The sequence below is a fragment of the Oncorhynchus mykiss genome, chromosome 3 (genome assembly GCF_013265735.2).
Source record: "Oncorhynchus mykiss isolate Arlee chromosome 3, USDA_OmykA_1.1, whole genome shotgun sequence".
Lineage (NCBI taxonomy): Eukaryota > Metazoa > Chordata > Actinopteri > Salmoniformes > Salmonidae > Oncorhynchus > Oncorhynchus mykiss.
The window spans coordinates 15,764,877-15,789,299 of NC_048567.1; the positions used below are offsets into that span (position 1 = coordinate 15,764,877).

The window sequence follows — 24,423 nt, forward strand, 5'->3', positions numbered from 1 at the left end:
AAGCAAGCATTATAGTGATGACGTAATGAGAGGAGGGCGAGAGAATGGGGGAAAGACCTATCCATTATTTCCATAAGAGTCGGAGGATTAAACTTGAAGCTCCATTGGTCGGTGTCCTACTACTGTTCTCATGGATGCATCAAGTACAGTTTTCATCATTGTTGTAGAGCATTTCGGTGGAATAGCATACACATGTTTTAACGTAGTAGAATGGAACTAATACAAATATTGTAATGTTTTGTTACTGGCATAACAATGATGTAATTACAGAATCAGGATTCCCAGAAATGCTCATCACAAAAACTCAAGCAAACCCCACCTAGAGAAGTCCCATCTCGGAGACCCTAACCCCCTTTCCCCTTCTCCTTTCCCACAATTGTCTCCAGCCACTTGTTCAAACAATTGTGGGAATAAATTCATTCCCTTTCAAGGGTACTGTTGCCCAGGTGTTACTACTGCAGTCCATTGATCTTTTAGTCCTAGTGTTTCCATGGATGGACACATGCCTTTTATGTTCTGCACAGCTGTGCTCTACTTGTAAGAGTCATGTGGTTCACACTTCAGCGTGTTTTACCATGGCAGCTGGGAAATCCTAGCAAAGCTGGGAGTTCCACTGTGTGTGTGTGTGTGTGTGTGTGTGAGGTTGCAAAACAACTTTATTGATCTGAGTGTTAAACCTCAAAGCCTGTGATGGGGCCTATCGTTGTCCTATCCTTTTCTAGGGGCCTGATGCATATTGTTTTTAATTCTCAGGTTATGTTTGTATCACCTCTGTTGTGGAGATTCCCTTAAAGTTTCACAGGGCTACATAATATTTGACATTTGGGCAATTCACAGTTTATTTTATGAGTAGCATGACAGATTTATGTTGTTGCTGTGTAAGTCAAGTGCTTCACAGAATCCCTGCCCCTGGGGAATTGCACATCTTATGCTCTGTCACGTTTCACAGTATCTGACTGTTGTAGATAGATTCTCACTGTCTGGACCTGCTGGTTCAATACAGGTCAATCAAAAGCAACACCTGTACCTACAGGTGCAGGGGTTGGAACTACTTTTGAACACCAGGCTTATTGTTGTGTTATTACAGAGGATGTAGCCTGTTTTATTAATGACAAAGATACCTTAGTGTGGTGACATTCAGGAAGTGAACAGCCAGGTCTGTGTTAGTACAGGAAGCAGCTAGTGGAGATGGTGATGCCTATTCAATGGGCGGAAGAATACATGTGGAAGTAGAGGGAGAGTTGGGGATGGGGGTAGATGAAGGCATGAATGAATACTGAGTTAGGGAGACAATTGTCCAGTTTTTGTAATGCTCTTCTGTTTATACTTTCATTTGATTATTTATTTGTGTAAAGGTTTCCCATTCTTGCCCAGTTCTGGCATTGGCTCAAGAAGGGAATTCAATTATCCGTCAATCGTTTATCCACTTAATGCTCTTTAGATATAAATGACTTAATTGGCCCATTTAAAAAAAAGTTTTCAAACAAGCAATCTAAAGCTTCTGTGAGGACGACCACACCAGCCACCATCCCCCACTGATCCCAGTCTGACCAGCTGGTCCTGCATGGTAGCAGGGAAGCACTGACACCGCCATTGGTCAGACAGTCAATCAGTCAGTCATGCACTTTGTCCATGGCTGTGCCCTTGATGCTTGACATTGTAGCACTTATTTTAAGGTCACAGCTTTCCATGGTGCCATTTATCTCAGGAGTTTCCCATCAAACGTAAGCGAGTTATCGGCATGTGGCTGAGAGGCCAGGAGAGGTTGGGTTGAAAAGTGAAGCACGAGGAGAACACTTGTTGAATAGCTGACGGGATTCACCTTGTAGACTGCTTAGTGTACAGTAGTTTAATGCAGGTTCTCCCCATAAGCCTTAAATTGGATTGCAGCTTGGCTCAGGAAAGGGCTGTCTGTGTCCCTCGCTGGCCTGTCGTTCCCATCCCCCTGCTGAGAGACTCCCACTCATGACACAGTGAGCCGCCACTGAAGTGGGCACGGTGTCTGGGGGTTACATTGAAACTTAGCTCACCTACTGTTGTCTGTCATAGCATGGTTGCAAGCCCTTTATCAACAACAGAGGCGGTGCGACATTTCGTCGCCCCGCCTCCCCTCAACCATAAGTATTTCTCACTGGCCAGACCTCACTCCTAATATTGCTATCTCTATTGGTGGGGGGTAGGGAGATGGTGACACTTCGAGTCCACGTTTACAGCTGAGTGCATAACTTTTATTGTTGCCATTATCACTTCCTAGTAACAGCGATTTAGCAGGCTAATTGTAAATCAACGCACAGCTGTAGTTGTCAATTGTAACTCGAAGCTCCTCTCTGGACTTTAAGAGGTATCAGACTCTGTGAGACATGAGGGGAAAGAGCAGTCTTTATACCCACATATCTGGGTGACTTTTCAGCTATATCCCCCTTTAATTTAAGTTATTTTTATCTCAGTATCCAACTGACTCGTTCTCTGCTGCCTATTTCCGTCCTCACAGTGTGGTGCGGGCTGAGCGGCCATGTGTAGGTTACTAACTTAATTTTAGGGCCCTGAGTAACTGGGTAAGTATTTCACTGTTAGTCTACACCTGTTCTTTACGAAGCATGTGACAAATAACATTTGATTTAACTGTCTGAAAAATGCTGGAGAGAAATGTAACATGCTTGAGAAAGAGTGTGACATTCTGTCTGGTTCATTTATTTTCTGTCTGGAAATGTTGAAGATATGATAATAGTTAGGCCTAAGGCCAAAGGTAAAGGCATGGTGGGAGCTTCTTTTCCTGAAGTAGAAGAACAAGAGGGAGAAGATGAGGGCCATATCAGAGCTGGGGAAATAAAAATAATCTCAGGTTAGTGGAGTTTGGACTGTGAGACTGAAAGCAGCGGTATCTGAAGCAGTCACACAAACACCACGTCCCCACCGCTGCACTTTGCTCCTTTCCCCCCCTTCATCTTGTTTGTTTCCTGTGCTAATTTATGGTCTAAAGGTGAAACGTCTCGTCCCCTTGCTTACTGTGGTTGAGTCATGTTTATCCTTCTGACTTTCCAGTAAACAAGATACTGAAGTTATCATTCATTCCCCCACTCCAAGAATGTGACTGAAGTGATGCAATCAATGCTCTTGATTGCTGTGTTTTTAACAAGATCCCCAGACAGTATTGCCTGTTGGACTGTGTTGTGTTTGGTGTGGTTACAGTTAGTGGCAGGTGCCTGTTACAATGAGCCTGTCCTCCTATAGCTCCTCCCACCAGCCTCCTCTGGTGTAGAGGAGGTGGTGGGTGGAGTGGTGCTCTATAAGCTGCTGTCCCTTGAGATTGTCCCCCTCTGTGGAATGTGATTCATGTGGAAGTTGGTGTCATGTGGAGGTAAACAAATGCGCCATCCAATAAATCAGTCTGGATTGAGTATCCTTGTTGTTGTTGTAGTTTAGCTGGGAGGAGCTGGTATACAGGGTTGGGGGGGGGGGGGGGGGTCTGTCAAAATGGCCCTTTAGGCTTCTCCCCTCCATCTCCCTCAGACTGTAGCTAAGAGGGAAAGTAAGTTTGTTATTTTCTGTGGCTGTGACTTTTAGATTGTGGTGATGAAGCAATAGGGATGTGTGGACTAGAGATTGTTAGGGAGGCGAGTACGTAGGCTAAGTGTTTGTGTGTGTGTGGGGGGGGGGGGGGGGGGGGGGGTTCGCTTCACACTAGTTAAATACGTTAAAGGGTAGGAAGCATGAGTTTTTACTCACCAATGTAACACAGTGTGGTCAAAGACATAGTAACTTAGTTGGAGTCATGGTTACCAACAAGTACAAACATAGTTATGTTTTTGGGTTATTACGTATTTATTACCTTATTCCTGGATAGCTTCTAAACTACCCAGAATGCACTATTTCTCAGTCATTTGGAGGATCTATGCTGTGCTACTGAGTTGGTATGCTAGCTCAGTAGCTATCTTAAACTGGCTAATGTTAGCCAGTAGCCATGCTAGCATTTAATTCAATTCCAGACCATGTGTTGGCGGTGGTGACCTACAATCCACCAATCACAGGAAGTATGATGTAAACAAGAAGTAGATGGGGCATGTACGGCAATGGACACGGCAGGCTCTAGTGCCTTCGTGAAGAGGGCTTGTCTGTTCTCCTTTTTGTTTTTGTCAACTTTTCGGCATGTTCTCTAACGTTAGCTGTCCAGCTTGCTGGATAAGATAACTGCAAATAGCTAACATTCTTTAATAACTGGTTAGATGGCGTTATGTGTTTATAAAACGTTGGTTTACTTTAATGTAGCTATAAGCCAGTTGTTGTTAGCAACTGGCTGACTCGTAGTGCTAAGATAACGTTAGCAGCCTGGTAGGGCTAACGTTAGCAGGCTAGTTGGTTAGCAACCTTGCAGGTTGATTTGTAACAATACAATACATTCATGAAGTATTTGCTTTGCTTCTAAGTTGTCTGAAAATGGAATTGATTGCAATAGTCATGAGTGCAAACAATTTGGTTTAATTTTAAGTTATACATTGTGTTAGTTTACCACCCCTTCGACCTCCTCTCACCCCCCCCCCCCCCCCCCCCCCCCCCCCCCCCCCCCCCCCCCCCCCCCCCCCCCCCCCCCCCCCCCTTGATGACGCAAGTTTGAAAGGAAAACATGTTATTGTGCAGCAGAAGCAGAGCTCAGTGTGCATGTAGCCTGTACCCGCAGCCCCAGCAGTCCCACATCTTCTGACAGACAACCCCCTCCCCCACACACTCTGCACCCCTCCTCCCCCGGCTTCTCCCCTGCTGCGCATCACTCACAGTATCCACGCTGACACAGCCACTTCCATCACTGAAAGCACATAAAACATTTAGCAAGCAAACTCTCCCCTGCTTCTCTCACTCTCTCTCTGACTCTCTCCTCTCTCTGTCTTTCTCTTGTTCTTTCATATGTAAAATAGGCTGTTTGCGAGGCTGTATGTAAGTTCACACCTCAGTGGTGAGTTGTAACTCTTCCCCCTCTGCTTCCTCCACCTGAAGAATCAGACTGACCTCTCCTGTTGGCAGGCAGGACTAGATGGATAGCTGCTGCGTCTACAGGAGCTGACATGCCCAGGCTGCTGCCCACCAAAGGAGCTTGATCACACTGAGATCGATTAGAGCTGGTCAATCTAATGAGTTAGTCCAGAGCTGAGGAGAACCTGCAGCCGTCCTAAGATGTGAACAAGCCCTTCTAAAAGGGGGATGAGAACCTTTGGGTCACATTTGAAACTTGTTGGTTAAGGGAGTGGTTTAGATGCTGTAAGTTGCTACGTTTTTGGCAACGATGCCAAACATGCCCGCCTGACCTGAGAGGAATGGGAAAGCTTGCAAAACATTGTGTGTGTGTGTGTTTGATACCTTCTGTTGTGCCATCAGGGGTTTCAGGCAGCAGATTAGCTTCAGTCGTTGCTGACAAGATGGGCATTTGGATTGGCCAGCAGGAAGAGAAACATATTTAATAAAAACAATACATCAAACGCTGGGTACTAAGCACATCCTCATCCATACCAGCTCTCTCTCTGTAGTAGAAGTTGTCAAGCCAGAGCCCAGAAAGTACCACGGCCACAAATCGTCCTGTACCAGGGCTGTCGTCGGCCTTCCTCTCCCATTACATTTGGGAGAGGATTTAGTTATATTTGTATGTACTGTGTGAGCGCTCAATTTACCAGTGTCACTGTTTGATGAGAGAGGTTGACCCAGATGGTTGTTATTTATAGCTTTCAGTCTGACTCAGCTTTGGGGGGCTGACTGTCTATAAAGTTCATTGGGGGTGTAGCGGGTGGTGTTGGGGTAGAGGGGTCGGTACGAGGGGGTGACCAGGTATGGGGAAGCTGGCATGGAAACTCTAGTTTGATGACACTGTGAAATTACACCTCATGGAGACTTTTGAGTCATGTACCTGTTACTTGAAGCAGTAAAGGATTTATAATTGTCTTTTATGTAGTGTTCTGTTTGACACTGTGGCTGGTCTTCAGAGACCTTTTGGGTGGCTGCATGTTGGACCCCTCCTCCCTCTCAGCTACACCCAAACACAGACGCTTCCACTCGAGGGACGCACTTAGGTTTCTGTGGATCACTGGGGCGTGTGGGGTGAGACATCACTCCCGCTCCTGTTCTGATGAATAATCTTGTTTCCTCCTGCTCCACTTTGACTCACACTGCCAGACACAGGGATGACATCTCTCACTTCCTGAGAATCCTACCAGCCCCCCTTCCCCCCTCCGCTCCATTCCTTGCTGCTAGACGTGTTAGGCACAGTCAGTGTGTGGGTGGTCAAGAGGAAATGAGGAAGAGCATTGGCTGCTCTCAAATAAATAAAGCACTCTGTTGCCGCCCGCCAGCCGGCGCTGTGAGCAGGCCAGTGATATGAGGAGGTTTAGCTGGTGTCTGGGCATTGGCAGGTGGAGATTGTCACCAGGAGGACAAGGAGTTTTTCCTGACCTGGACTCAGTTTATAAGCCTAATCTGCAGTCAGTTCACTCCGTAGGATGGCTCACACTTCCAGAATTTCCTCCTTTATCAAACTACTGTGATACTGTGGTCATATGATGATAGGTACTTCCCTCTGGCCTGTCTTCATCCTGTTGGATTGTATCCGAAGCCAAGGTGGTTGTATTTTCAGTCCAGTGATTGACAATGACCAGATGTACAAGCCAGTCATGTCATGACAATGATCTGATGCACCAATCATGTCGGGCAGTGCAGGCTGGAAGCGGACATTACCGCTGTGTCCTGATTGGATTGTTGCCCGGCATGTGGAAGCAAGAGTGTGACATTTGACCTTTGAGAAGTAGCTAATGGTCCGGGTCAGTACAGTGAGGGTCCAGAGCCTTTACACTGAGGGACATACTGAGATTCTGGACAACTAGAGAGGTTTCATGTGGAGGGACACACAGGTACATTATGACATAGAATTTGACAGATGGAATGTCATATTCATGATGTACAAGCAGCCAGTCTTGCATACACACATTCTGTCTCTCCCTCACTCTCACACCCCCTCTTTCACAGTCTGGGCTTGAAAGCCCAGTGTCAGAGTGCGCAGTATTTGTGTCTCAGCTGTGCCTGTCCCTCAGTGCCAGCGAGCCGGCTGTGCCGGGAAAGAGGAGCATGAGTGTCCGCAGTGACCTGACCTGGCCCAGACACAGTGGGCACCACGAGGGCATGGGCTTAGCTTCCCCTGCCACACTCCCTCGCCCTCGCTGGGTCTGCACCCTGCACGAGGTCAGCTCAGAGACAGTTCTAGAAGAAGATTTAGCTTTTGTAACTTTCTATTGACTGTGGTGCCTTCTCTTGTGACCACTGACAATGGACAAGGTTAGTCAGGAAAGTAGTCTGGCTGTCGTCAGCGTGACGACAGGGAAAGTGTTCTATTTACTGTTGTTCTAAACACAGAAGTAACTTGTTGGCAGCATTGAGTTGCTGTCTTCAAAGTTCAAGGTGATTTTACCATTCACAGAGGGAGCTCTAACGGTACTGCATTACCTGCCTGTTACCTGGCTCTGTTAGGTGTGCCTGTATGAGAGCTTGGAGATCCTGACCGGACATTGGAGAGGTGACGGTGGTCCTCCTTGCCCGTGTTGTGGCGGCGAGTGTGTTAATGTGTGTAGTTAGTATGTCAGTGTACCAGCCAGGCATCCACAGTGTCGTTGCATGAGTGGGAGGGTAATGGACACCAGTGACTTAAACAGTGGGAAACCGGTGGCCAAAAAGCTTCCTTCTGCTTTGAAGCATACAGACCTAGCTCTTTACCCACACTCTATCCCTTCTCTCCTTCCATCCCCCCACCACCTCTTGCCTTTTGCCCTGTGTCCAACTTTGGCTTGGTGGCACCACTACTCCCGTTACCCTAACAGGGTATAAGAGGGGCCAACACGGACAGGGGCGGGGGGAGGGACGGTGGGTTCAGCTTACACCCCCCCACACCATTTCCTTCCTGTTCCTTAGAGACAGATAGTGGGATGGTCTGTTGCTATGGTGACACACTGATTGTCAGCTGTAGAGGGGTGTGGTGGGATACCTCACGGTCCATGCACAGTTAATTGGTGCAAATGATTACTTCAGACACCCCTGTCTGTATATATTTAACCCAGTCCGATTTGACACTTGCATAAGTGAGGATGAATTCTACCCTGTGCAGTACACCTGTGTGTCTGTATATAGATGGCTGTGTGCCCTTACCTACTATATTTTATTAATATCCAGCCCCATTAGAGACAACATTTGTGTGAGTGCTTTGGCCGGTTGGGTGGGAGAGAGAAAGAGGTAACAGGCAGAGAGAAATAGAGGAGGAAGAGGGAGGGTGAGAGCTGCATTGTGGGAAGGGTTGCTGATACAGCACAAGCTACCAGGTTTATTTATAGAGACCTCACCGCCCAGCCCTTGGATACTAGCAGCCAATGAGCAGCCAGAGAGGAAGGGGGTGTCACACTCAGGAAGTTCTCAATGTGTTCACTTCAGCATTTAAAGGCACAGTGTGACATTTCTCAGTGCTCGGCAGATAGCCCTCATAACTATCGTCATATCCCTCCCAACTGAGGCCAGGGCAGAACAAGGCCTCTCATAACAACAGCAGTTTCCGTGCGTTATGAAATTCCTCTTCTGTTTTTTGTAGACCGGTTTTCTACAGTTTTCTTCGCAATTCTGATCCCAGTGCATCTACAGTCATTACTGTAGCAGAAAATGACAACATTGCAGGTGCAGCTGTCCTATTTAGTTTAACAATTTAAACTGTGTTGTATTGTTAACCTCTCACAATGCATGGCCAATGCTGGAGATTTATTAAACAGTCTTTGCTGTAGAACGTGGTCGTATTGATCTGAAAGGCTGATTAACTGTAACACTGTAAGCTCTGGATACAGGTCTGGTGTGAGTGTGGTTACCTGCTCACAATAATGCGATTATTGTGGATAGTCAGATTAATATAATAGTTTGATTAAACTGTTTACATGCTTTGCAAGAAGAAGGATTTCCATAATGATCCTGTTTACATGGACACATCTGAGATCAGGCTTCCTGGAAATAAATCTTATACCACAGCGAGCATATCACATTTAGAGTTTGGACAAAATTTGTATGTGAAAACGACTTCTAAAACGCATATATTGGTGTTCCAAACACACTTCACTCGGGCTAAAGAGGGAGGCCCGCTCTGCTGGTGCTAGCACATGCGCAGATCAAAGACACCGCTGGAATGTCGGTGTTCAAGTGTCCTAATAATTAAAAAGATTGCTCAGAAAACCGGGTGTTTTAAGATGAGCAGAGTAAGGTGTTTTTACATGACAATTGCATTATCCGCCTACTGCCATAATCAGTTTAATATTGAATTATTAGTGTACCGGAGATATAATGTGTGTGTTTCAAGTTTTATTAGTCGTATGTACAGGATACACATGACGTACATTGTTCAATAATGTGCTTACTTGCAGGTTCCTTCTCGACAATGCAACAGCAATAAGAAATATTATAAATATTTGTGTCTGAGTGTTTCTCTCTGTATCTGTGCTGAGACAGAAAGCAGTTTGAGATGAGTCGGCGTATGTAATGTTTCCTCCTTCCTTCTCAGCCCACTCCTGATGTCGGTGTTGGGACTCATCCTATAATAGGAGGGAATGCGTGCAGTCACCCCTCAGGATTGATGGTGCTCAGACGTGCTGTTTTGCACATTGTTTAAACTACGGCCATTGATCGGCGGGCTATTTCAAGTTGTAATGTGTCGTTGATAAATTTCACCCCCGTTATTCCTCACTTTAAAAGCCAGTGATAAAAGCATTGGCTGTGAAATATCTCATCACTTTTATATACCCCCTTTTTTCATATTCTTCTTTCTGCACTTTACCGGAGACATGCACTTAATCTGTTGGTCTGGCAGGACACTAGCAAGGTGGTCAATTGGACGTTGCACTGTAAGGGTTGTGTTGAAAGGGTTTTGCACTATAAGTAACCAAATTATTGAACAGGACATGCTGTTGGTACTGTTCAGTAGTGTAAGGTCATTGGTGCCCCATGTCCTCTTTTTAATCTTCCTCATGTAACGGATGTGAAACGGCTAGCTTAGTTAGCGGTGTGCGCTAAATAGCGCTTCAATCGGTGACGTCACTTGCTCTGAGCCCTTGAAGTAGTAGTTCCCCTTGCTCTGCATGGACCGCGGCTTTTGAGGAGCGATGGGTAACTGTTGTTGATGTGTGCAGAGGGTCCATGGTTCGCGCACACGGGTATGGGCGAGGGACGGTCTAAAGTTATACTGTTACACTCACATCTGGAGGGAAGAACAGAGTTGGAGACGGACAGACTTTTGACCGTCAGAATGTTTTATTAACTGGACATTTGAGAGATTTACCGGACCCATGTGTATTGGATGCATAACCTGATTAGGGCATCCACCCACAGTGCTCAGAATGACAGAATTCACATTTTACATTATGGTAATTAATATTAACAGAACATACAAGTTGAGTATACAACGATGTGCGTCCTTCTTACTGAATTCTGACGTGCACTTTGAAGATGTTAGAATAACTGCACGTTTATTTTTCCTCGGCCAACAAGAAGAGTAACGAGCAGCAACATCACTAGCCTGTCAATCTACTATCCCCATAGTGGAAAAGTTTACATGTTATATTGGTCAGTTTGTCGAGAAAGAAATAGCCCATTCCAAACAGATTCTGGGACAGTTGTGGAACGAAAGATCCCAAATTCATACAACCAGTAGGTCTAGGCTACATGAAAATGAGTGATGCAACCGATCAAAACGCTTAGCTTCAAATGTTGATCAAATATTAGTTCACATTTTAAGCCCAGCAATGCGCACAAGGTAATAGGCTTCGCGAGAATGTTCGTTCCATAATGCAATTCATGGGAAAACACCGTTAGCAAAGCGTACTGCACATGCGAGTGGTTTCATGTGACAGAGATGGAAATATCTGTTAGAAATGTAGAAAGAGGGATATCTAATGTGTAACCTTGCGCAGGTTGCTAATAGGACTAGTATTGTGCTTTGGCTAATGGACAATGAAAGAAAAGTTGCTATAAATAATTTTCTCGCATATGGTCTGATTTTGGCTAGGCTACTTTGAGGCAAGGTAAAACATGCCTCATATGTAGTAAAATGTTCATGTTTCAAACAATTAAGTATATGTTTTCAAAATGCGTACTTTCTCCAGCTCATTGCAAAATGGTGTGTGATACGCTGATGAAGCCTTCTTTTCGTTTCCTATGCATTTTCTGTTTGAGACGGTGTCTGACAGATTTTCCACTCTGTATCTGTAAACTGTACGTGTGATAAATATGATACATAACGAATATACTGTATATGCGCCAATTTAATTCCACTAAATTATGCAAATTAACCAATAGACCGATAAGTATGACCAGTCAAGTGTATTTCCATCGACGGGTATTTCCATCAATGAATAGGCTAAAAATCATTATTTTGCATTGTTTTGGCTGGCGCCAATTTTATTCACCGGCTTTAAAAAAATAAAAATAAATATCTGCCAAAAGCCGTCTACAGATTAACGGAAACCCTGGTCTAAACTTAAACTTTTATTCAAACTTTAACCTAGAACAACCAGGATGAACGTCTTGTCTTAAACATTCTACCATCCACAACTAGGTCAAAGTGTAGTCTGACTCCGTATGTGTTTATTAATGCCAGTGGAATGAGTTTCCAGGCCGGTTTGCTGAGCCACTGGCGGATGTTTGTGGTTTTTGTACAAGCGACCAGCCCCCCTCTAGCAAAGTTAGTGAGAGAGGTCAAAATTCTGCGGAGGCCAGGGTTTACCCAGGAGCCAGCGGTCTGAACTGCTGTGTCTTGGCATTGGTGGAAATCAGGCTTGAGCGTGCGGCACTGTCAATACCACCCTCGACTGCTCTTACCAAGCCTGCTGTGTTCCAGCCATTTTAGCTCGACTGCAGTCAAACTGCAGTCAAAGCAAAGTCTCAAGACTGCAGAGAATCTCAGTCAAATTGAACCTGGGATTCTGACAGAAAAAACAAGTCTGGTGGAACTTAATGAGAAAGCAAAGCAGCACACTAAACAGTGACTCGTCATTTTTTTGGGAAGGATGATGCAACAGTCTTGTCACACAGTGGTTTGTCCCATTGAAGCTCTAACCCTTCATTGTCCATATTTGCTAGCTACCTTGATGGAATCAGAAGATTTTAGTGCTCACAACATTCAGCAACAAAAATGGTTTGGTTAAGTTCCATCTTCTATATTTTGTGAGAAGCCACCTCTCCTTTTGTCTTTTCATATAAAAGCAGGAGTTGGAGAGAAAGTTCTGTTTGGAAATGTCCTGGTTTTGAGGCGTGTCAATGTGGACTACTGACAAAGGTCTCTTATATCTTTCTCTCTGTCACACACATGCACATTCTCACTTACAGACAGACACACTGGCTTTGTCAGGTTGACCTGCGCTAATGCTGATTCTGCTGAAATGGGACACCCTCTTGCATAGAGATATTTCACTCCACCATTATTTGTGTGGTCTTTCTGGCAGGGAGCTAAATAGCCCTGTGGAGTGGTACCCTACTAAGTAGCCACCCCACCCTCTTGCTCTACATCCTTGATAGGGTGTATGTGTGTGACTTCAAAGAACAGCCAAGAAGGGTGTGTGAGAGAGCACATGTGTGCTTTTCCTCTGCAGTGCAGTGCTCGTGCCCACACCCACGGCAGTGCCCGTGTATGTATGATGAGTTAGGAAGCTTCATGTCGATGTATTGCTTCTAAAAACCTTTCCCTCTCTCTCGTCCTTTCCCCCCCTTTCCTCCATCTCTCCGTCTATCCTGCGAAGGTGGAAGCAGCTCAGGATGCAAGCCCCCCTCCTCTACCCTCTGCCAGCCTGCCGCCTTGGGCTTCTCCCCCGCTGAGCCAACCATGTCGAGCCAGCACAGCCACCCCTCCTTCAGCAACATCCACTCCATGGCTGAACAGCAGCAGGTACCCAGCGGCTAACGCCCTCACAGGACACTCCTTAATGCTCTGTTTAGAATAATACTCTGTTTAGGAACAGACCTTTATACTGACGCTATATATACACACACACACACCCAATGCTATACACACACACCCTTATACTGACGCTATACACACCCACAACTCATCACGTGCACGGAGGTATTAGCATCACATACTGAATGGACATAATGAGAAGCTGTTGGATTGTAATATACATCCACAACCTCAAACACGTCAGCATCACATACAATACCGGTCAAAAGTTTGGACACACACTCATTCAAAGATTTTTCTTTATTTTTACTATTTTCAGCATTGGAGAACAATAGTGGAAACATCAAACTATGAAATAACACATGGAATCATGTAGTAACCAAAAATGTGTTAAACAAATCAAAATATGTTTGAGATTCTTCAAAGTAGCCACCCTTTGCTTTAATGACAGCTTTGCACACTCTTAGCATTCATTCTCTCAACCAGCTTCATGAGGAATGCTTTTCCAACAGTCTTGAAGGAGTTCCCACATATGCTGAGCACTTGTTGGCTGCTTTTCCTTCACTCTGCGGTCCAACTCATCCCAAATAATTTCAACTGGGTTGAGGTTGGGTGATTGTGGAGGCCAGGTCATCTGATGCAGCACTCCATCACTCTCCTTCTTGGTCAAATAGCCCTTACACAGCCAGGAGGTGTGTTTTGGGTCATTGTTCTGTTGAAAAACAAACGATAGTCCCACTAAGCGCTAACCAGATGGGATGGCATACCGCTGCAGAATGCTTTGGTAGACATGCTGGTTAATGGTGCCTTGAATTCTAAATAAATCATCAACAGTGTTACCAGCAAAGCACCCCCACACCTTCACACTACCTCCTCCATGCTTCACGGTGGGAACCACACATGCGGAGATCATCCGTTCACCTACTCTGCGTCTCACAAAGACACAGCGGTTGAAACCAAAAATCTAAAATTTGGACTCATCAGACCAAATTTGACCTTCATGTCTTAAAGGAATGATGGGCTGTCGTTTCTCTTTGCTTATTTGAGCTTTTCTTGCCATTTTATGGTCTTGGTCTTTTACCAAATAGGGCTATCTTCTGTATACCACCCCTACCTTGTCACAACACAACTGATTGGCTCAAACGCATAATGAAGGAAAGAAATTCCATTATGAACTTTTAAAAGGGTACACCTGTTAATTGAAATGCATTCCAGGTGACTACCTCATGAAGCTGGTTGAGAGAATGCCAAGAGTGTGCAAAGCTGTCATCAAGGCAAAGGGTGGCTACTTTGAAGAATCTCAAATATAAAATATATTTGGATTTGTTGAACACATTTTTGTTTACTATATGATTCCATATGTGTTATTGCATAGTTTGGATGTCTTCACTATTATTCTACAATGTAGAAAATAGTAAAAAATAAAGAAAACCCCTTGAATGTGTTGGTGTGTCCAAACTTTGACTGGTACTGTACTCTATTGACAAGCAACTACAACTACCATCACTGATAGACTGTTCTGTGGCTAAGCAACAGTGTTGCCTGTATACATAGGTTAACTCAAACATCCACAGTTATGTCATTGGAAGTTACTCCTGCCACTCACATTGTATAGTGACCTTTATTTACTTTAGTTCTAATTACCGCTAGTTAGAATACTGCAGGGTTGTCTTGGCCAGTTTTGGGGCTCCCCTCACCACCTGTCCCTTCCAGGTGCTGTCTGATGCGACCATACTGCAGAGGAGGATCCCCCCAAGTTTTAGAGATCCCGCCAGCGCACCGCTGAGAAAACTCTCTGTCGATCTGATCAAGACTTACAAGCACATCAATGAGGTGAGTGGAGTGTGTGTGTCAGCCAGCCATCAGGTCCTACAGGACTCTGCTGCTGCTGTTAGGTGATGTTTCCTGGAGATCATGACTCCTGCAGGAAACATCACCTCACAGCTTATCCAGTTCGCGGGTGGTTTGAGTAAAATAGATATGTTTTTATTTGTATTTATTTTTTCAATATTTTTGTGGGGAGGACTCAATATACTTTCAAATGAAAAACAAACTAATCAAAACTGTGTAGAAATGATATGACCTACATTCATATCGTTTCTTGACTGTCCAGCTCGCTTATCGCTTAAATAAAAGCTGGCAAGTCAGGGAACATCAGAATTCCCAAAACGATGGATAGAGGAATTTTTTTAGCAAAATGGACGGCGAGGAAGTATAACCAATTTTCAGTGCGGCCCTCTGGACCTCGTTGAAGACCAAATGAGGCCTCCAGGGCAAAATTCGTTTTACACCCCTTGTATAAACATTAGATGTATGGTTGCAAATTTCTGGTTGCTTTCCCAAATGTCGCTGGTTTCCCAGAAATCCCGGTTGGAAAGTTACCAGAGTTTTGCAACCCTAGGTATATGTAACCGCATTAGCATAAACTGATGTACTAGTGAAGGATATCAGTTTTATCATTGGTTTGGTCCGCCGAGATCTATCCAAACAGTAGTGTGGCAAAATAAGAAACATTAGTGACTTACCCCTCTTTCTCTTTTCCCGCCCATCCCTTCCTCTCTCCATCTCCTCTCCTCTCTCCATCTCCTCTCCTCTCTCCATCTCCTCTCCTCTGTGTCCAGGTGTACTACACGAAGAAGAAGCGGCGTGCCCAGCAGGTGCCCCCGGAGGACTCGAGCACTAAGAAGGAGCGGAAGGTGTACAACGATGGCTACGACGACGACAACTACGACTACATCGTCAAGAACGGGGAGAAGTGGCTGGACCGCTACGAGATTGACTCGCTCATCGGCAAGGGCTCCTTCGGGCAGGTCAGTGGACATGGGGGACAGACGGTATAGAGAGGGCAGGTCAGTGGGGAGAGGGTATAGGGGAGGATAGGTCAGGGTGGAGGATAGGTCAGGGGGTGTGGGGAGGATAGGTCAGGGGGTGTGGGGAAGATAGATCAGGGTGAAGGATAGGTCAGGGTGAAGGATAGGTCAGGGGGTGTGGGGAGGATAGGTCAGGGTGGAGGATAGATCAGGGGTAGGGGGAGGATAGATCAGGGGGTAGGGGGAGGATAGGTCAGGGGGTGGGGGAGGATAGGTCAGGGGGTGTGGGGAGGATAGGTCAGGAGGTAGGGGGAGGATAGGTCAGGGGGTGTGGGGAGGATATGTCAGGGGGTGTGGGGAGGATAGGTCAGGGTGGAGGATAGGTCAGGGGGTGGGGGAGGATAGGTCAGGGTGTGGGGGAGGATAGGTCAGGGGGTGTGGGGAGGATAGGTCAGGGTGGAGGATAGGTCAGGGGGTGTGGGGAGGATAGGTCAGGGTGGAGGATAGGTCAGGGGGTGTGGGGAGGATAGATCAGGGTGGAGGATAGGTCAGGGGGTGGGGGGAGGATAGGTCAGGGGGTGTGGGGAGGATAGGTCAGGGGGTGGGGGGAGGATAGGTCAGGGGGTGGGGGGAGGATAGGTCAGGGGGTGTGGGGAGGATATATCAGGGTGAAGGATAGGTTAGGGTGAAGGATAGGTTAGGGTGAAGGATAGGTCAGGGGGTGTGGGGAGGATAGGTCAGGGTGGAGGATAGGTCAGGGGGTGGGGGGAGGATAGGTCAGGGTGGAGGATAGGTCAGGGGGTAGGGGGAGGATAGGTCAGGGTGGAGGATAGATCAGGGGGTAGGGGGAGGATAGGTCAGGGGGTGGGGGAGGATAGGTCAGGGGGTGTGGGGAGGATAGGTCAGGAGGTAGGGGGAGGATAGGTCAGGGTGGAGGATAGGTCAGGGGGTGTGGGGAGGATAGGTCAGGGTGGAGGATAGGTCAGGGGGTGGGGGAGGATAGGTCAGGGGGTGGGGGAGGATAGGTCAGGGGGTGTGGGGAGGATAGGTCAGGGGGTGTGGGGAGGATAGGTCAGGAGGTAGGGGGAGGATAGGTCAGGGTGGAGGATAAGTCAGGGGGTGGGGGTAGGATAGGTCAGGGGGTGTGGGGAGGATAGGTCAGGGTGGAGGATAGATCAGGGTGTGGGGGGAGGATAGGTCAGGGGGAGGAGGGAGAAAGAAGAGGATGGAAGAAAAGAGAGGAGAAACACTTTAAAAATGTAAGGTGAAGAGTTACATGGGGTGAATGAAGTATGTCTACAGACGTGAGGAGAATAAATGGGTAAGAGGAAAGAGGAGAGGGATAATGAATATGTTTTGTTTGGTGAAGGAGCTTTGCCTTGGCCCCTACCACCTGCAAATGCTACAATCAACATGGCTGCCTGTCTGATCTGTGACCTTTGCCATCCCGCAGGTGGTGAAAGCCTATGACCACCACGAGCAGGAGTGGGTGGCCATCAAGATCATCAAGAACAAGAAAGCCTTCCTGAACCAGGCCCAGATAGAGCTGCGACTGCTGGAGCTCATGAACAAACACGACACCGAGATGAAGTACTACATAGGTGAGGACACACACACACACACACACACACACACACACACAGCTTTAAGCCCCACTTACGATCTAACACTATTGCATTATTGCATGTATACCATCTACTAAAATTAATTGATACTGTGCCTCTTTGATGTCACATGCAACCTGCTCCACATTTAACGTCTCAATTGAAATATAGACCAATGCCCTACTTCTCATATATCCCTATGTATAAGTATCATGCTACATATATATCAATCCAGTAGCCTTCGCAATGATAAACCTGTCACAGAATCACCTCTACCTCACTAAGCTCCTATAGCGCTGAGCGAGGTGATTGACACACAATAATATAATAATAGATGGCGTTTATATGGCCGAGCTGTTTTCCATGTGGTCAAAGCACCTCCACTCCAAGGGCACACTGTCACTCTGGAAGTCACCTCAACCACTACCCATGTAGAGCAGAGCACCCAGATAGGTTACTGCAGTATACTGTTTCCCCTACTAACCTCCCCCCTCTTCTCTCCTCTCCCCCTCTAGTCCACCTGAAGAGGCACTTCATGTTCCGGAACCACCTGTGCCTGGTGTTCGAGCTTCTCTCCTACAACCTGTACGACCTCCTGCGCAACACCAACTTCCGCGGCGTCTCTCTCAACCTGACCAGAAAGTTTGCCCAGCAGCTGTGCACGGCGCTGCTGTTCCTGGCCACGCCCGAGCTCAGCATCATCCACTGCGACCTCAAGCCCGAGAACATCCTGCTGTGCAACCCCAAGCGCAGCGCCATCAAGATCGTGGACTTTGGCAGCTCTTGTCAACTAGGCCAGAGGGTGAGGAGACTAGCTGACTAACCAAGCACAGAGATATAGAAGACCCTAATGAACCAAATGCATGTGCTGGGTGGGGGTCAGGGGAGGGGTGTTGAGGAGAGAACACCATTGGGTTAGGAGAGAGGGAGAAGCAAGGGGAGGGAGGACTACACCTTACCAAGCACATCAATATACACAGTCTACTCCTGAAATCAGTGCATTGCAGTTCACCACTCCCAATGGATCCTTTGTGAATTTTTCTGGGTATCTGCGTGCTTCTGTGTATTATATTTAAGATCGACCTAAACCAATGCATGCATCAGCAGTCGACTGTGGTTTAATATAGTAGGCCCTTAATGCATGCTATATCCCCTCTAGATGCTGCGGGGGGGGGGGGGGGGGGGGGTGTTGGGTGGAGAAGAGAATTGGAGCAGGGAGGGAGGAGGGAGCTATTGGGGGGGATAGAGACGCAGGGGAAGGGAGGGAATGGTAGAGGTAGAATGAATAAGAGAGAGCTTTTTGTAAACCAGATAAACGTTCAATGTATACTAACCTTTTCTAAAAATGTATAATTTGTGTGCTAATGCCTCTGGATATCTAAGGAAGAGGGAGAAGAGAAGGGTGGGGTAGATGGATGGATGGATGAGGGACAGAGCAGGAATAGCCCACAGATGATTCCATCTCTCCCGTTTCAAAAGAGAATGAGCTCAGTTTTCTGCAGAGGGTAAATAGACATGGAGAGGGAAGCTATGGAGGGAGGCCGTTGCCAGGTTGAATAAGAACTGGCATTCACAGCACGTCTTTGAGGACTCTTGGGAAGATGAGGAAATGGGCCTCACTACAGTGCTCAAGTATAGAATCCCAGCGGCTCTGCTGCACCCAGTTTAGATATTTCTACTCAGTTTGGCCTGCCCCGTGTGGATAAACGGTGTCACTGCACCACTTCCACCACCATCCTGTCTCCCTCCACCAGTGAGTGTGCTCTAATTTAGATTAGAAATGTTATTAAAGGGCCACAGCTCTGTTCTGCTGTAACCAACATACTGGAGCTAATACCTCTATCTTTTCTCATCACATTTTCTCCCCTCGTCTCTCTCTTCTTTTTTTTTCAACCTATTTTTGTTTCTTATATCACCTCATTCTGTCCCTCCGTCCTCTCCTCCACCACAGATCTACCAGTACATCCAGAGTCGGTTCTACAGATCTCCGGAGGTGTTGCTGGGCATGCCCTACGACCTGGCCATTGACATGTGGTCCCTGGGCTGCATCCTGGTGGAGATGCACACAGGAGAACCCCTCTTCAGCGGCTCCAACGAGGTAGGCTGTGAGAACACACACAGCATTGGGTGTTGATGCCGAATCTGTCCCTGACCTGTCCTGTTGTTTCTCTCTCTCCAGGTGGATCAGATGAATAAGATAGTGGAGGTGCTGGGGGTCCCTCCCAACCACATGCTGGATCAGGCTCCCAAAGCACGGAAGTACTTTGACAAGCTGTCCGACGGTCTGTGGACCGTCAAGAAGAACAAGGACATAAAGAAGGTACTTTACCCCTCGGCCTCCGTGAGTAAAACTCTGCTCTTACTTAATCTTCTCATCTCATCTCCGAACCACATCCCTCCTGTCACTCACAACGCAGTAGGTTCAAGTTCCCCGGTCACACCACAGATCTTGAATCAGATTACCTTGCTCTTACCCCCAAGCCTAAACTTAACTGCTAGGGGGATTGAAAGATATTTGAACCAAGTGTCAGTGGTTAGAGGCAAATTCTCAACGAACCTACTTGTATTAACCATTCACCCGTAGATAGAGAAAGAGAGATGGGTAGAAAACCGAGGTGGAAAAGGAAGGGGAGGAGGGTTAGCTTGATATTGGAAAGTAGTTTGTGCAGAATAGGTATTTTCTCCCTTTTCTCATTTCTAACCTAAACTCCCAATTCTTAGGAAGGAGATCTGAGTCCTCAGCATCTTCCTCCAGTCATCATCATCTAAACCGTAAAACCCCTCGTCACATAAGCTTTCTCTAATTGTCTAGAAAGGTCCTTATCGTTCCATTATTCTGTGTGTATCAGAAGCATTACATAGCCCTTAATAAGATAGAGGTTGGAGGTTGAACAAAGGGAGAGGCCTGGGTTACGTTGGAGGTGAGAGAAAGAGGGGGAGAAAAGTTTGGATCAGAGGTTAATTAACTTTGTCCAAAAGGGATTGGAGATGGTGGGGGATCAGCCATCTCACCCCAGAGGCAGGCACACCTGTGTGGGTGTGTGAGCACGGGTTTACACCTATGGGTGTTGGCATGTATTTTCACTAGACGATTAGGAGTTAAGTGAATGATATAGTGCAGGATAAGACAACTTATTGTTAGTTTTAGGACTAGGAGCTGATGGTCTTTAGACCGGAGAGCATGTAAGGATACATGTTGGTCTCATTCATTACAGCTTCTCATCACTGGCTTGGTGTTATGTAAATAAAGTAGACCTAATAGTGAGTCTATCCATTCATAATATGCATTCTACTGACCATCAACCATTTCACCGTCATAACAACATGCATGCTTGCATGTGTGAAATTCAACCATAATAATAACTAAGTCGCTAAAACTACCTCGAAGAAAATGAGAATTCAACAGTGTTTCTCTGCACCTCCCCGCATCCATATTCTCCATTCTCCCCCTTCTCTCACTCCCTCTATCTCCCTATTCAGGAGTACAAGCCTCCTGCGACGCGGCGGCTCCATGAGATCCTGGGGGTGGAGACCGGGGGTCCTGGCGGGAGGCGGGGCGGAGAGCAGGGGCACGCTCCCTGCGATTACCTGAAGTTCAAGGACCTGATCCTGCGCATGCTGGACTACGACCCCAAGACACGCATCACGCCCTTCTATGCGCTGCAGCACAACTTCTTCAAGAAGACGACGGACGAGGGCACTAACACCAGCAGTTCCACCTCCACCAGCCCGGCCATGGACCACAGCCACTCCACCTCCACCACCAGCTCCGTCTCCAGCTCCGGTACGGGACACAGCAGTTAGTATACAGTATACCCTTACCATAAGTCACAGTCCACTGCATGGGGAAACATCTGCAGAGGTCAAACCTCAAAAGAGCAAACTAAACATGGGCAGCTTATTTGATCCCATATTTCCCCCAGATAATTATCCCCTATGTTTGTAAAAAACACCAAGATTCCTTAGATTGAGAGCTATTGAAAGTCCATTGAAACCGTGTTGGTTAGTACAGTACTGTAAAGGATCTTGTCTGGGAGATCCCTCCCACCTACATAGTCTTCGGGGGAACACTGCAGTCTACTGCGTCATAGTGATGGTGGTTCAATGTTACATCTCAGCCAGCCCCTACAGCCCCTCACTCTCTCAACAGCTACACAGTCTCCGTAGAAACAAGCTCCTAGTCACTTCAGCCGCAGCTCAGTCCCTACAGCCTGCAGCACACCGTCACCATAGCAACAGCTCAGCCTCAGCGGCCTTTCCTCTGCCACAGCTACAGCTCCCATTCACCATGGCAACAGCTAGTCATCTTAGCTACAGCACCATGTTCAGCAGCCCAGCAACAGGTTATGGTCCCAGCAGTGATGGACTGTCAGTATGTTGACGTAACAAAACTATTGTGTATTCTGACCGACCGAGTGTCTTTTCCCCCTCTCCTCCCTTACTCCCCCTCTCCCTACTCTCCCTCTCCTCCTCTACTCTCCCTCTCCTCCTCTACTCTCCCTCTCCTCCTCTACTCTCCCTCCCCTCCCCAACTCTCCCTCTCCTCCCCTATTCTCCCTCTCCTCCCCTACTCTCCCTCTCCTTCCCCTCTCCTCCCCTACTCTTCCCCTACTCCCTCTCTCTTCCCCTACTCCCTCTCTCTTCCCCTACTCCCTCTCTCTTCCCTTACTCCCTCTCTCTTCCCCTACTCCCTCTCTCTTCCCCTACTCTCCCTCTCCTCCCCTACTCTCCCTCTCCTCCCCTACTCTCCCTCCCCTACTCTCCCTCCCCTCCCCTAATCTCCCTCTCCTTCCCCTCTCCCCCTACTCTCACTTCCCCTCCCCTACTCTCCCTCTCCTCCCCTACTCTCCCTCTCCTCCCCTACTCTCCCTCTCCTCCCCTACTTTCCCTCTCCTCCTCTCCCTTACTCTCCCTCTCCTCCCCTCCCTTACTCTCCCTCTCCTCCCCTCCCTTACTCTCCCTCCCCTACTCTCCCTCTCCTTCCCCTCTCCTCCCCTACTCCCTCTCTCTTCCCCTACTCTTCCTTCCCTCCCTTACTCTCCCTCCCCTACTCTTCCTTCCCTCCCTTACTCTCCCTCCCCTACTCCCTCTCTCTTCCCCTACTCCCTCTCTCTTCCCCTACTCCCCCTGTCCAGGTGGATCTAGCGGTTCTTCCAATGACAACCGGAATTACCGGTATAGTAACCGGTACTACAACAGTGCAGTTACTCACTCAGACTACGAGATGCAGAGTCCACAGGTGAGCAGAGGTTTAAACCTGACCTCACTCTGATGTCTCAGATCTCATCACATGGAACAACATGTTCTTCCTCTATACATGATATACTGTAGATTGTGCATTCTCTGTTTCTAACGATGACCTCTCTTCCTCCCCCCCACCGCCAAGGCTCCATCTCAGCAGCAGCTGCGCCTCTGGCCGGGTGGAGAGGGGGGCATGGGTCCCCTGTCCAACAGCGGCAGTAGCGTTGGCGACCCCCCATACCCCCAGCTGCTGCTGCACAAGCCGGCGGCCACCCAGCACTCACGCCACTTCCTGGGAGGCGGCGGCGTCGGGGGCATGATGGAACCCCACCACCCGCACCCCATCTACGGCGGTCACCACGGCAATGGGCGGGGCCTGCGGCAGACTGGGCAGGGGAACCAGCCCCAGGGCCAGGCTTCACAGGGCCAGCAGGGCCAGCCCCTGATGCCCATCTCCTCCCCACAGATGCCGGACAGCATCGAGCTCAGCCTCACACACCACCACCATCTGGGTCAGTCTTCCATCATGCCGCCCCCATCCAGCTTGGACTCCAGCCAGTACGGCTCCTCCAACCTCCACCTGGGCCTCTCTGCCTTTCGGACTAGGACGGTCATGGCCCCCCAGCCGCCCCCCGCCGGCTCCCAGCAACAGTTGGCTCAGCCCCCAGCCTCTCAGGACAGCTTGGTCGCTGCCTCCGGGCTTGGATACATCCCCCCATGCTACCCGGGAAGTAACAACAATAACAACCCTCCCCAGGGTAGCGTGGTCGGGGGCGGGATGCTCACCGGGGGGCCCCCACCCAGGGGAGTAGGGGGCGGTGGGGGGAGGCCGGACTCTGAGGAGTCCACCATGATGGGTGTGTGCGGCAGTGGAGGAGGCGGTGGTCAGAACACGGCCAACTCTTGATAAATCTTGAACAAATTCCAAAAGCCATACAATTTTAACAACGACAACATTACAATTTCAACATGCATACATACACAGTATACACTCTTGAGTTTGGAACAAATACGGCCACACATACAGTTACAGAGACAAACTTGTGAAATATCACAGGAGTTTTGTTTTGTTTTGCATGGGAGAAGGTCGAGGGAGAGTGGGAGAGTAAGAGAGGGAGAGTGGGAGAGGGAGAGTAAGAGAGGGAGAGTAAGAGAGGGAGAGTAAGAGAGGGAGAGTGGGAGAGGGAGAGTAAGAGAGGGAGAGTAAGAGAGAGGGAGAGAGGGAGTAAGAGAGGGGGAGAGGGAGAGTGGGAGAGAAGGAGAGTGAGGGAGGGAGGGAGAGTAAGAGAGGGAAAGTAAGAGAGGGAGAGTGGGAGAGAAGGAGAGTGAGGGAGGGAGGGAGAGTAAGAGAGGGAAAGTAAGAGAGGGAGAGTGGGGGAGAGGGAGAGTGGGGGAGAGGGAGAGGGAGAGTAAGAGAGGGAGAGGGAGAGTAAGAGAGGGAGAGTGGGAGAGGGGGAGAGGGAGAGGGAGAGTAAGAGAGGGAGAGTAAGAGAGGGAGAGTGAGAGGGAGAGTAAGGGAGGGAGAGTAAGGGAGGGAGAGTAAGAGAGGGAGAGTAAGAGAGGGAGAGTAAGAGAGGGAGAGTAAGAGAGGGAGAGTGAGAGGGAGAGTAAGGGAGGGAGAGTAAGGGAGGGAGAGTAAGAGAGGGAGAGTAAGAGAGGGAAGGCTTTGAAACCATTTTTATCCTTTTTTCAGTTTCTTTGTTTTTATTTTGTTGAAGGAAAGAAACGGGGCTCAGTAGTTGGAATGGAAAGTTTCAGATAAGTTTGTTTTTATTGTTATTATTATTATATTATTTGATTTTATGTGATTTAAGGAAAGGTTTGC

The 24,423-nt window shown here is 47.8% G+C and overlaps 1 protein-coding gene across 5 annotated transcripts in view; it reads left to right on the forward strand.

The window, feature by feature from the left end:
- The window catches only part of LOC110503805 (dual specificity tyrosine-phosphorylation-regulated kinase 1B), a 77,613-nt gene extending 53,834 nt beyond the window's left edge, over nt 1-23,779 (forward strand). For 2 of the 5 annotated variants that reach the window (XM_036970397.1, XM_036970377.1), the window contains exons 2-11: nt 12,786-12,931; nt 14,657-14,776; nt 15,565-15,753; nt 17,207-17,354; nt 17,873-18,159; nt 19,309-19,455; nt 19,537-19,698; nt 20,838-21,156; nt 22,493-22,596; nt 22,744-23,779. In XM_036970397.1, coding sequence (XP_036826292.1) covers nt 12,869-12,931; nt 14,657-14,776; nt 15,565-15,753; nt 17,207-17,354; nt 17,873-18,159; nt 19,309-19,455; nt 19,537-19,698; nt 20,838-21,156; nt 22,493-22,596; nt 22,744-23,505 — 2,301 coding nt within the window. In that variant the 5' untranslated portion in view covers nt 12,786-12,868 and the 3' untranslated portion in view covers nt 23,506-23,779. The remainder of the gene's footprint in view (nt 1-12,785; nt 12,932-14,656; nt 14,777-15,564; nt 15,754-17,206; nt 17,355-17,872; nt 18,160-19,308; nt 19,456-19,536; nt 19,699-20,837; nt 21,157-22,492; nt 22,597-22,743) is intronic. The other 3 variants (XM_036970380.1, XM_036970383.1, XM_036970390.1) reach the window with 3 other exon arrangements.
- The last annotated feature ends 644 nt before the right edge of the window (nt 23,780-24,423 follow it).